The 13,390-nt window shown below is 39.9% G+C and overlaps 2 protein-coding genes across 2 annotated transcripts in view; both read left to right on the top strand.

Annotated features, from left to right (window-relative positions):
* The window catches only part of plekho2 (pleckstrin homology domain containing, family O member 2), a 14,353-nt gene extending 6,294 nt beyond the window's left edge, over window positions 1-8,059 (top strand). Inside the window, exons 4-7 of the mRNA XM_005742855.2 lie at window positions 1,395-1,499; window positions 1,602-1,700; window positions 4,929-5,201; window positions 5,305-8,059. Coding sequence (XP_005742912.1) covers window positions 1,395-1,499; window positions 1,602-1,700; window positions 4,929-5,201; window positions 5,305-6,603 — 1,776 coding nt within the window. The 3' untranslated portion in view covers window positions 6,604-8,059. The remainder of the gene's footprint in view (window positions 1-1,394; window positions 1,500-1,601; window positions 1,701-4,928; window positions 5,202-5,304) is intronic.
* A 3,030-nt stretch (window positions 8,060-11,089) lies between these two features.
* ankdd1a (ankyrin repeat and death domain containing 1A) overlaps window positions 11,090-13,390 on the top strand; it is a 36,239-nt gene continuing 33,938 nt past the window's right edge. The window contains exon 1 of the mRNA XM_013913300.1: window positions 11,090-11,253. Within this exon, the coding sequence (XP_013768754.1) occupies window positions 11,220-11,253 (34 nt within the window). The 5' untranslated portion in view covers window positions 11,090-11,219. The remainder of the gene's footprint in view (window positions 11,254-13,390) is intronic.

Raw genomic sequence — 13,390 nt, 5'->3', positions numbered from 1 at the left:
GTGGAAGCTGCATCCAGTTCTCCAAAGGCTGATTTGATAAATGATGAAGGAATATGACAGGAAAATGATATCAAGGACTGCTTAGACACTGGCAAATGTGATAAGTGGCTGAAAATCAAGGTAGCCGGCAGACGAGAGGAATGACAGTTGAGGCTGCAGTTAGTTTTTGGGGTTTCACAGTTCTCAGACATAGTGTCACGGGACGAGCATCAACAGTCATACTCCCTACAGGAAATTTCCTATTTTCTAATAAAACCTTTGGGAGTTAGAGAAGTTAGAGTTCTTTTGATCTGCACATGTTTATTAACTCTGCTCTGGGAAGACCTACCGTATTTTTCGGACGATAAGGCGCACCGGATTATAAGGCGCATTAAGCGAAACAGATAAATTGATAAGTCAAACTTTACTCAGTCATTCTTCTTGCTTCCTCCACTTCCGTAACATTGATTCATTAATGTTGAATTGTCTCGCAGCTGCTCTGTTCCCATGTTGTTGCAGTATATTAATGACTAACCTCATATTGTGGATGAATAATCTCAGTTGTTCTCCTGACTGAAGTTTGGTCCGTTTACAGCATCCTGCTATGTGATTGCATTTGACCCTGACCACCAGAATCCGTCACGTTAACTTTTATCGAGTGGAAAAAAGTTAGCGTTCATCCTCCAGCTTCACTGTGTTTATGTTATGCTAACATAGCTGTGTAGCTAGCAATCACATAGCACATCATTATATAGCAGCTAGCCCAACTTCAGTAACCCTACAAACGCCACTGCTGTTTAGTTTTCTGTCTTCATTTATGTTGGAAGTGATAGCAGAGCTGTACGTTTGAATTCTTTCAGATACCTCTCAGTCAGAACATGCTATATCATGTTTAGGTGAAAGCTAGCGAGCTAACTTCCTGCTAACTTCTAACTCCGTTAAATTTAATAAATTCTGTTTTCATGGATGCCTGGATGTTAAACTTAATAGTTACACCTGGTAAAGCAGCAATGCTGATCATTTTATTAAAGATGAAAGAATTCAGTTTTTAGACAGAAGCTGACGGAGTTTTGGACCCAGATGACTCCGTGAGGCTCCTGACGTAACGCTCCAACAATCCATCAAGCAGTGCGGCTTGGTAGCTTAGCAAAGTCGTACTAAAACATTTTTTGACAGATTTTTGAGCGCCATGTACCACATAAAATCGGTTCATGGTCAGTAAGCACAACCAGAATTCATACGTAAGGGCCTGTGGCCTAAATAGATTATTTCTTATTCTTAAAAAAAACACAATGAGCACAGTTTTTAAAAATAGAAGAAAAAACTGTCAATACTCCTGTTATTGTGTCGCAGATCTTCTGTTCGATTATCTACCTTAGTTTGAGTTGACTATTGTCTGCTTCATTCATTCACAGGTCCATGATGTTAAATTCCAGGCTCAGACAGTGGAGGACAAGGAGGCTTGGATTAAAGCCCTCAGTGATGGCATTAATCGAGCAAAGAATAAAATTTTTGATGAGGTAAACATACGATAGAGCCATAAATTTATCTTAAATCTTGTCTTTGTCTCGGTTTTAATAAGCATGTAGTTTTCAAACTCAAATTATTTCTTATTTTCACAGGTGAAGATTGATCAAAGCAGCAACTTAGAGCACGTTACTCGAACAAGACCCAAAGGGAACCGCAACCGGCGTCCACCGACCAGGATACACATGAAAGAGGTGCGTGTCAAATTGAAATAGTGCTTGTAGTATTGTTGTAACGTGTCTTTTGTTTTAATTTGCTCTTAATACAAACTTTGCTTCCGTGGTTACCTGGGTCTTTGATTGATTTGTATTAACTGACATGAAACCCACATCGTAACTAATCAACGTAACTACATTACTAAGGTTGTGTTGTGTTAAGATGCAGAGCCAGAATGAATGTGATTAGTAACGCCAGGATTTACCTGTTATTTAAAATCAAAAATGTCCATGCTGTATGCCACTGGATGCTATATTCTAATAGAAATGCTATTTGTTTGGGCCCAGTACATTAAAAATAAGCTGCCAACCGCAGTGAGTTAGAATAGTGAGTCACTGTGGTTTTAGGTAGATTTATATTATTTAGATTTGATATCATATTGACTATTTATGGTAGTAAGGGGCTTTGACTGCAGCTGTGCCATATAATAATGCCTGTGATAATATTGTTATACATTTTTCACAATATCAATTTTACTTATATTGTCACAATGTCGTTGCTTGTGCAACAATAACACAAGCCCAGCCATGTCTGAGAGTAAGAGCAACGTATCACCCTCTGATAATAATTTAGTACCTAAAAAGGAGCGACTCCAACAATCTCCAACAAGGCACAGTACTTATGCAAGAAAGGAAATGACTCTACCGAATGTCACTGAAGAACTGGCAGGTTGCATTGCATATCACAGGAAGCGCAGATAGTGGATGGAAATTACTGAGGCTTACATGGTGGGGTAGAAAAGCAGGCTCCTGTTTCTGTAAGCATGTTCTGAGTTAATTAACTCTGACATTGGCAAAACACCGAGTTTCCTGTTCCAAAACAGCCAATCAGAGCAAGTTCAATTAGCTCCGAGGATGTTAAGCATGAGTTAAGTGTGATTATCATTCACCATGGCAACATGTAAACAAAAAGTGAGTTTTAAGGTCATGTGATCTAAGGAATATGAACAAGTTTCAGTGCTTAGGGGGTCATTTTAAAAAGAGTCATTTTAATCAGCTTGGGCAACTTTGTCATCATCACAGACAGAATGAGTCTGACATAATACGTATCATTTTATTATATCCACGATCATCATGCAGCCAGCTTGAACTTTCATTAGATGAAGCTGAATCCTAATTTTACATTCATTTTAAATGTATTTATTCAAAATGTACATAATGTATATAAGAGAAAAGGTGTGAAGGAACAGATTAGACAGTTTGCTGATGGACCTGTGAGAGCAACAGACAAGAGGTGGATCCACCCTCTGCTCAGATTTATTCAATAAAAGGTTTTTCTGCACTTATTTATGAACATTTCATTTTTTCTATAATTCCAATAATAAAGAATTCAATTGTTTCTGCCATTATTAAATTAAATGTTTGAGATTAGAAAAACTTTAATGTTCCCAGTGTGAGTATTGATGATTTGATCTGATGTCAGTCTTCACTGATAGTTGCTGTTTCACATTTAACTAAAAAAAAGGTTTTTTGAATGTAAGGTTTTCTCAGAAAAAGGCAAATATGTCACAAGTGCCTTGGCTTTTATAGAGCTGTTTGTAAACTGATCATCTAGATTTGACATATTTCAGGACAGTTTTGGAAGGATGACGTTTTTTAACAGATCATCCCAGAACAAAATAAGCCACTATGAACGGATCCAGGCCGATAACCCATAATCCTCTCCATTTCCTGGTTCTGGGTTGAATCTCGATCTGTGAACTAAAAAAGTGAAAATAAAGGAAATATCCTTAGTTTTAAGGTCAGTTTGTTGGCCTACAATTTTGTTACTTGACTGGCATTGATGACGTGTTGATGAATTTGTTTCCTGAAACTCTGGATGTCTACAAGACTGAGTCAAAAAATAATTAGTGTACTGCTTTTCCTAAAGCTTGCCTCTGATTTATGCCCTCATTACAATAATAATTAAAAAGGCTAAGACATTTTTTACCACAATGAATTTTAAGTGAAAGAAATACAATTGAAGTTCAGACTTCCAACTTTAATTCAGCAGGTTAAACAAAAAGATTGCATCAAAATGTGAAGAACTAAAGCATTTTTAAGACAACCCCTTCATTTCAGGGGCTCAAAGGTAATTGGAAAAATTAACTAACTGAAAATAAAATGTTCATTTCTCATACTTGGCTGAAAACCCTTTGCTGGCAATGACAGCTTGAAGTCTTAAACTCGTGGACATCACCAGATGCTGGTTTCCTCCTTTTTAATGCTCTGCAGGCCTTTACTGCAGCATTCAGTTGCTGTTTGTTTGTGGGCTTTTCTACTTTTTTCTATTCTATTCTACATGAAAGTAAGGTCTCTGCATCATGAAGATGATTGCATCATCAACTCACAGTGTTGGTCTGCATATCTCATGAGGCCATCAACAGCTGTTTTTGTTTGTTTGTTTTGTTTTAATAATGAGGTTGAAGCAGCATGGTTTTGGTGCAGCTGTGCTGACTTCTGTTTATTATTGTGTAGTGGAGACCATTCTGACAAGAAGGCACAACAAAGAGTGCTGAAATCTGCCCCCAAAATGATTAAAGTTAGACACAAATCACTGTACACATTTGTAAATCTTAGTTTATGTATGTGGATGATATCGTACGATACGGCAAATAGTTCTCAAATTGAACAACACAAGGGATCCCTTCCACCCAGCCCATGAACTGTTCACCTCCTTCCCTCAGGCAGAAGGCTGCACAGCCTCGCAGATTGTGCACCATTCTGCAGTACAGCTTCTTCCATGAGGTGAATGTTATCTGAAACACTGGTATATTCTCCTGTTTGACACTCAGGTTCTAAACATGTTGGCTAGCAGTACAGGTCCCTAGAATACCGCTGTGTCAGCTATCACGATCAAGCAGGGACTGTTTATCAGATAAGGGGGTGGAGTCTAATTCACAGAGTTCACATGGGGTGAAAGGAGAATAGCAAACCCAGTGAGGGTAGTGATCTGTGAAGGCAAGGGTGTGTGATGGAGGAGGCAGCAGAGGCTTGTAAACAGATTCTCATCAGGAAACTTTTAGCTTATTTGCCCACTGCTTGTCTCTCACCTTGAACCTACTGATTTAATTTGCACTACTCCACAAATCCTTGGTATTCTAGTTTGGCGTTGATCTTGTTCCTGTAGGTTCCTTAAATTTCCTGAGCTTCACCCTTAGGTGAACTCTACTCAGTTCTTTCCTGTCCGTGTGCTCTGTGTCATTTAATCGTATATTTTTCTTCTAGGTAGCTGATGTGTCATCTGATGGAATCCTGCGCTTGGATCTTGATCTTGAAGATGCCGTAATGCCTAATGGAGCACATTATGCCAATGTTGATGGCAGTGAGACCTCCAAAGAGAAACAGTTGGTGTCAATTACCGAGGAGGAAGCTCAGCCAGATCCAGACGTCAGTCCCCAAAAAAAGGTCATCAAACCTCCAATGCCGCCTATCAAGGAGGCTAAACCCAGCACAGCACATGAAGATGAACCTCAAAAGAATGATGGTTCAGAGAAAAAGGTATGTCAAATGTTTCTAAAAATTGTAATTGTGAAATGTTGTAACATTTGTGCATGTCTTTGTGGATATCATGGCCTTGCTATAATTGCTATATTATTTCAAGGTACCAATGCCCCCATCGAAAGAAGCAAAACCCTCTACTTCACCTGTTGAAGAAACTACAGAAGAGGCAAAACATGAGAAGATTTCTGAAACAAGTTCTGATGCCAGTAAAAAGGCAGCTCCACCACCAATGCCTCCCAATAAACCCAGCTCTGTGAGTAATGTTGATGCTTTACAGTCCAAGCCACACTCTCACCCTCCTATGCCTCCATCCAAGGAGAAGAAGCCCTCCCATTCTGGCTCTGAGACAGAGCAGCAGGTTGAAGGGATTAGTAATGAGGATAATGAGAAGGAAGATGAAAGTAGGAAGGAGACTATAGAAACAGCCGTGGAAACAGATGAGGCAGTGCAGCTGATTGCTAAAGAAACGTCACCTGATGTGAAAGATGATAAACACGAGAGTCACTGCACAGAAGAAACAGTTAGCAGCAACACAAAGGTGGTATCTGACTGTGGGGAACAAATACCCACAGAGTCACTGAGAAAGAGTCCAAGTTCCCATCCAAAATTCAACAAAAAGCCTGATGAATGTGCCGAGCCTGACATACAGCGGATAGAGAGCACCTCGGCTAAGAGTAATCCTAAAGAGGGACCCGACAATACTGCCTCACTCAATTCTGTCGATTCAAAAGACGCACTGGCCGAGAGTGAAGTCCCCTCTTTGAATGACTCAACCACTGAGAGCCTTACCCTGAGTCCACTGCTTTATCACTTGTCCGGGGAGAAAAAAAAGCAAGATGAGAAATCTGTAGACAGTGGTCAGCACTCAGATGATGAGAGTGAAGGCTCTGGAAGTCAAGACACATTGGTAGCTGCTACAGCTGCACTCAGGGGAAGCCATTCTGCTTTGGATGTGGTGGATGCTAGTGAGGACAGCATTCAGGTATCTGTTATTTTAAGACCAGCACAGGTCACAACAGTGCCTCAGGTTAGCTCTAAGAACATAAAACCCATCCCTCCTCTCAAGCCCTCAGCCAAGGGCAGGTCAGCCTCAATTGGAAATTTGCTGTCTGAATCTGATGTCTGTAATCAGATGAAAGAGTCTAGCAGAGGTGGAGCTGTGAGTGCTGGGGGTTCTAGTGATGATGTCATTAAACTTGAGACTGAAGTGGCTCTAGAGATGGAAAAGACGAGCAAGCTCTTGAGCAAAGTGTCCCAGGACCATGGAAGTGAAGAGGAGGATGTACCGGGGGATTTGCTGGCTGAGGCCATGGAGAAGCTGAAGAAGGCAGACCACGTCCTCAGGGAGGTCAAGAAACTGAAATTTGCAACAAACGGAAGCAAAAGGAAGAGTTGGTGAACGTCACACACTGACTGAAATTGACCAACTGATAAACCCTTTACCTAGACAGTGATAGTGCAGTCACATCATGGAAAATGTAAAAAGACCCCTCTAAATACAATTTGCCTAAAAGTGAAGGGCCAGTGGTATTCTGTATCATCACAGATGGTCGTTTATGATGAGCTTATTCACTCTGCATGATCATGGTGTGCAGGCCTGACCTGGACACTGTACTGGATTCAATTCAGTTCAACTTTATTTACAGTACTGTGCAAAGGTTTTAGGCAGGTGAGAAGAACTTTCAGCAAAGAATGCTTTGAAAAATGGAAGTGTTTATCATTTATTTTCACCAATCAACAAAATGAAGTGAAGGAACAAAAGAGAAATGTAAATCTAGTCAGTATTTGGTGTGACCACCCTTTGCCTTCAAAACAGCATCAATTCTTCTGGGTACACTTGCACAGAGTTTTTGAAGGAACTCGGCTGGTCGGTTGTTAACCACAGATCTGTGGATGCAGGCTTCCTCACATCCTTCTGTCTCTTCATGTAATCCCAGACACACTCAATGATGTTGGGATCAGGGCTCTGTGGGGGCCGGAGCATCACTTCCAGTACTTCTTGTTCTTTACGCAGAAGATAGTTCTTAATGACTGTGGCTGCGTGTTTGGGGTTGTTGTCCTGCTGCAGAATACATTTGGGTTCAATAAACAAGCATTTATATTTCTGAAAGCGTTCTTTATAACAGTTTTTCACACCTGCCTAACACTTTTGCACAGTACTGTATATAGAAAATCACAACAACAGTCACCTCAAAGTGCTTTTAAGGTTTTTGAGCGTTATGCTTGTGGTGTGCAACAGTATTAAAGAGGGTTTGAATGAATGGCTGGAATAGTCTGATGGACAAAACTGTGTTATTGTCGATGGTTTTGCTGCACTTGGAACTTTTTGTGGAATTATTTCTAATGGATGTTTTTCTGCAGCGGAAAGTAATGTGTTACTGTATACTTTTTTACTACTGTGTTTTCTTTTGTAGATACAAAATAATGGCCCTCATTACTAATATGTGCGTGGGAACAGTCTTACCCTATGCAACAAATGCACTGGCTGATTTTGTTCTTGCACGTGTTTGATAAATGATTTACTTTTGGTAGTAAATCAGACTCTAAATCAGCACGCTCATGCTTGCCGTGTGCAATATGCATAAAACATACAGCCACTCCTCCATTTCCCTGTATAAATAAATTAGTTTACCTGGAGGTGAAGTGGAAAATGCAGTAATGTCATGAGACAGCCGCCTGCACCGCTAAGGCAGAGACACACTCACTGTGACTCAAGTAAAAAAAGTTTGAAACTGATGTAAAAAGACCCGACAGAGTATAAGCAGCTGGAAAGTCTGTCGGCTCCACATGACAAAACTCACTGTATGAACAAACAAAAAAATTAGACTGCAAGTGATAGAAGTCTTTTTTTAAAAATGAACAATAAGATAATTTTAGGGAGGATAAACTGATAAAAGACAAAAAAGATCAAAGAAAAACTGGAATATGTTGCAATTAAAAATGTTTCAATTTAGTATTTTGTTTTCTTTGCATACGATTTACTTTTTTATTTAATTGTAACTGAGCATGTTGTGTTTTGTAAAACTGTTAATATTACATGAAAGCAACAACAACAATAATAATAACGATAACAATTCTTAATACTATTAATAGTAGCTTTAGTTATAGTAGTATTCATTTCATTAAATGTCCTTCGGCAGCCATTTGTGTTTGTTTGTACACATGGTACTTCTTCATTTGTTTCTACGGTGCAAACTAATTCAGGTACGAAAATATTGATAAATCATGGATTTGTGTGTGAACTCTTGCTACGCACAGATTTGTCTGTGTGCCTTAACACCTTTAATGTTTCTTAATGTAATTTTCTTGCTATCCAAAGGGATTTATGTAAAAAAAACTGGAAGCAAAGCATCTGGCTTCAGTCATCTCTTATGTTGTGAGCTCTTCTAGACGGATCAATGTTTCAAATACAGGAGAAGTGTTGGTACACAGCAGGTCTTTGAAGGTTCTGTTCACCTGAGCTGTGAGGACTAACAAAGTATCGATGAATCAATACTTTAGCCTCCTAAGACCCGAACTCTTTCATGGCAGCATTTTTAATTTCTCTTTGCTATTTGGGTTCATTGGGACCTGATGAATGTAAAAACAAAGAATTACCTGATTTCTTTTTTTGCCTGATCCACATATGAGGACATCCGTTTTAAATTTCGATAGAACAGTGGGAGGATGACGTCCTCGTGAGTGGATGTCAGGCCCTTGTAGAGCAAAATTTAGTATTTTGGTCTAGACAACCCAAAATGTGATGACCACATATGTGGACGCAGGTCCTAAGAGGTTAAATATATAATATATAAATATAGGTTAAATATATACAGCTACAAATAAGCACTTCTGTTAATGCCTAAAAGCATTTCTAATCATTTGTGAACCTCAGAAGCTTTTTTCTCTCCTTTTCATTGGGAAGTTTTTGCTGACAAGTTGCTATTAGAGAAATTATACTTTAATCACCGCCGTCATGGTGTTTGTCACTGGTGAAGGTGAAGATGTACGGTGTAGGTAAGGATCTGTTCAGACTCTTAACATTGATAAAGCAAATAAAGGAATATTTTTACTTTACAGGGTTTTCATATCATTAGTAATATCATTTCATTAATGTACTGTATATTGCACAGAAACGCACTTAGAGCAGCTCTCACTAATGCCTATTACTATTCTCTAATACTTGTCTTTTGTATGGGGGGTATGTGCATCATTCTCCCCTGTCTGAATGTTGAACTGATTATTAATGAAGAATCTTCCGTGTTTTTCTAGTGGTAGAAATGTAACTTTTGTGTCCTCCAGAATTTGTAAGCATATTTTCATAACAGTAGATCGACTGAAGTTTTGTACTCTTTGATAAAGTTTGCTATTGCTTAAATAAAGATAAATGATTTACTTTTGTTGTTATGTCTTCAGTCTTACAAACCATTTGAAGCATTTATCAACAGTGTTACACATGCTGCACTGTAGCTTCCTTCTGTTATACTGTAGCCTGATATAATCATCCTGCTGAGGTGAGGGTTGAAATTTCTTCGATTGTTTTTTGCACCTTTGTTAAAATTTGTTAACATCCCAACAGCGATTTTTTAAAAACCCTTTTTAGAAATAAACACTGGCTAATGTGGTGTGATGGTCAACCAATGCAAAATGAAAGTATATTTGATCATTAAAAAATGTAATGAAACAATAAGTGTTTCAATAAAATTACATCACTTGCTGCTTGCAGCTTCAAATTTACAGTTTTTATGTGATTAGCGGGTTACTTGGACTGTTGTGACTGTAGTGTGAAGTTTGTCATTTTATATTAATAACAGTTTCACAATAGAAATTAAAATGACAACAGCGCTGGGTTAAATTGTTCCTCAAGGAGAGATCTTCTACTTGGGCCAGTGATGAGGAATGGTTGCAGTACCTTTTAGCTGTTTTTAGTGGATTAAAGACACACAAGATCATTAGCTTCATTCATTTGTTCAGATTCAAATTCATTATTGGTCATTTTGTGGGATAGCCATTCAGACAGCACACCAGATATTCAGATAGAGATTCAACAAACACGTTACAGAATCAATATGACTGGCCAGTTACCAGCTGCCTTTTTGCTCCAAAACCATGCCAGGAAGAAGAGAGGTGGAGATGGTTTTATAAACTCCAAAGTAAGCAGGAGACATGAGAAACAGGAAGAAACAGAGAGGAAACAGCCCCATTATGACTCGGACACGCTTTAAAAATTGCAATATTGATTTCAGTTCAGTTTTATTTATGTAACTCTAAGTTTACACTGTAAAACCAGAGCAATAATACTGAGAGACCCAACAATCAGACGACGCTCCTCTGAGCGTGCACTTGGAGTCAGTGGGAAGGAAAAACCTTCTAAAAGGAAGAAACTTGTAGCTGAACAATGTTCAGGGAGGGGCAGCCATCGGCATTACTGAATGGGTGAGGAGGGGGAGAGAGGATAAAGACACTCTGGTAAAGAGCCAGAGATTAATAATGACTAATAACTGAGTACAGAGAGGTGAGTGAAGAAGAAACACAGAATCCCCACACCTGCTGCAGCTTAACTAAGGGAGGATTCAAGGTCACCTGGTCCAGCCCTAACTATATGCTTCATCAAAAAGAAAAGTTTTAACCCTGATCTCAAAAGTAGAGATAGTGTCTGTCTCCAGAATCCAAATTGGGAGCTGGTCCCAAGTGAAATCTATCAGTCCAAAAATCTATTTTAGATAGATCTATCTGTTTATTAAATATGTGGTTTATGGTGAGTTGAGTCCATAGATCACAGCAGTTGGTGACGGGAATGTCACGCTTCGCTGTCTGCCAGAAAAAGACCGAGAAGCGTCGTTTCTGCTTTGAAGACGTGCTCGCTTTATTTTGAAGGTATAGACCGGATATGGTGGTTCTTTGGTTTTGACATGTGTAGCTTGACAAATGTACTGACGTTAGCACGCAGGATAAACTTGTGCTGGAGAAGGATAACGGGCTCGAGTGATGGAAGAGGAGCCGGGCCGGTAGAAGCGGCTCTGAAGAGCAGCAGTCATGGGCGATGAGCTGCTGTCGGAGGACGACTTCTGTAAGTATTTCTGTCCTCGCTCAGCGCAGGATGTCCGTCTGTGGCGCAGGGAAGCCCACCCTCACGCTCAGCCAACAGCCCAGAGGCACAGTTTATGTATTAGCAGTTTGGGTAATCTTATCTGTATAGTGGCTGTTATCTTAGCCTATCACATTTTATTTGTCCCCATTAAAGCCCCTGTGATGGTTGTGTTGCTGCTCAAGTTTGACAAAAGAGTGACTGGAGTATCCTGATCATTTGCTCTCCACACTGCAATTAACAGGAAACAGGAATTAAAAGTGCAATTTCACAGATTTCTTTGTGTGACTGTGAGTAAACTGTTGAGGAGTTTAAATTCCTGTCATCAACATTTAAAGTCGATATGATTTCTGAGATTTCTTTTTTGTTCTATTTTTTTGTATCTATTCATTTAATTGTTTAGATTTTGCACTGAAAAAGCCTGTTGATACTTTGTAGGATAATAAGAAACCATTCATAGCTCAGGATACATTTGGAACAGGAGATGTAACTATACTCAGTATAAAAGATGGATGTAGATAATCACCCACAGTTTTATACTGTCTATTTTAGAAACATTTACTGCTGTTGAGGGTCTTTTGAATGAAAAGAAATAAACAAGCAATCTTGAGGACACTGCTGCCTTTCTCTACCTGAAACAGGTGTTGCATGCATTGATTCAAAACCAAAATCGTCTTTATTTGGCCACGTTTGTGCACACAAACAAGGAATTTGACTCAGGTTCGCTTTACTCTCTGCATGCAAAAAATAAACATTTTTAAATAAGCAAATAAGTCATATATACAGAAGGAGAACATAAATACGAGGTTAGAAAGTTAGAAAAGTGCAAGTTGTGGAAGGTCTTAAGTTGCAGCTGGGCATGAATGATAGATATAAATAGGCTGAACATAGAGCAAGCTGGATGAACCTTAAGTATTAATTTTGAATAGTGCAGATTGTGCAGTACAATATGCATATGACCTGAGTCATGGCTGAGTGGTGGCTGGTTTTTGTAAAAATAGAACAGTTTATGTCCAGGATCTGCAGAGATGTTTTCTGCTTGAGGATCCTCTCTGATGCAGTCTGGCCCTGTCCTGCTTCGTGGCTAAGCCAAACCAGACAATGATTGATGTACACAGGACAGACTGGATGACTGCAGTGTAGAAGATGACCATCAGCTCCTGTGGCAGGTGGAACTTCCTGAATTGCTGCAGGGAATACAACCTCTGCTGGGCCTTGTTCCAGACAGACTGATGTGAGGACCACTTCAAATCCGTGATCCACATCGGATACTTTATTGTTCAGGATGGTGAGAGGGAGGAAGGCGTGGGGGGGTCTCCGACAATCCAATATCGCCACAATCTTGAGCAGGTTCATCTCCAGGTGGTTCTGACTGCTATTTCCTGTCTGTATGCAGACTCGTCACTCGTCATTGTTCTAGACCAGACCAATGAGCACCAGACCAGTGTGCCACCCTCCACAAAATTTGTAGCAGAGTACAGCCAATGATTTTTCTGGGCAGTGTCATTACCCTCTGCGTAGCCTTGCTTTTCTCAGTAGTGGTCTGTGTACCAAACACCCAGTTTGGGGTCCGAGTTGGACTGATTGAGGCCGGTTTGTGAGGAAGTCTTTGATCCAGGAGCAGTTGGTAGTGGGGGATATGAAGATGGTCCAGTTTGATGATGAGGATGTCTGGTTTTATAGTGTTGAATGCTGAGCGTTAGTCCACAGAGAGCAAACTGAGCAGTCCACCTCAACCTAAGCAAAGAAGGTGTTGAGCTTCTTTCGCGAGTTTGAGGGTGATTTTGGGGCTTGGGGGGGCTCTATCCTTTGTAGTTAGTGAGGGCTTGGATACCGCTGTACAGGGAACTGTCCCTCACAGCCTGTACTTGTCATCTAAGGTTTTCGGTTAGAAAAATGTGGATGATTTTAGTCAATGTCATGTTCTCATGTCATGTTGAGAAGTTAGAACACAGTCTTTGTGTTACCAGGTCTCAATTGTTATAACCTGGTGCATCAGGCTTTTCCTGATCCAGCTGGGTTGAAGACACAAGTGTGCTTTGCAACGGTTTTTCCTACCATTTCAGTGATATTTCAAATACAGGAGCTTAGAGACATACAGGTACACAGAGTGAGATGT

Source organism: Pundamilia nyererei, unplaced genomic scaffold (assembly GCF_000239375.1).
Source record: "Pundamilia nyererei isolate P.nyererei 1_Seehausen unplaced genomic scaffold, PunNye1.0 scaffold00124, whole genome shotgun sequence".
NCBI classification, from domain to species: Eukaryota; Metazoa; Chordata; class Actinopteri; order Cichliformes; family Cichlidae; genus Pundamilia; species Pundamilia nyererei.
The sequence above is the reverse complement of the archived record's forward strand: the minus strand, read 5'-3'. Positions and strand labels throughout refer to the sequence as shown.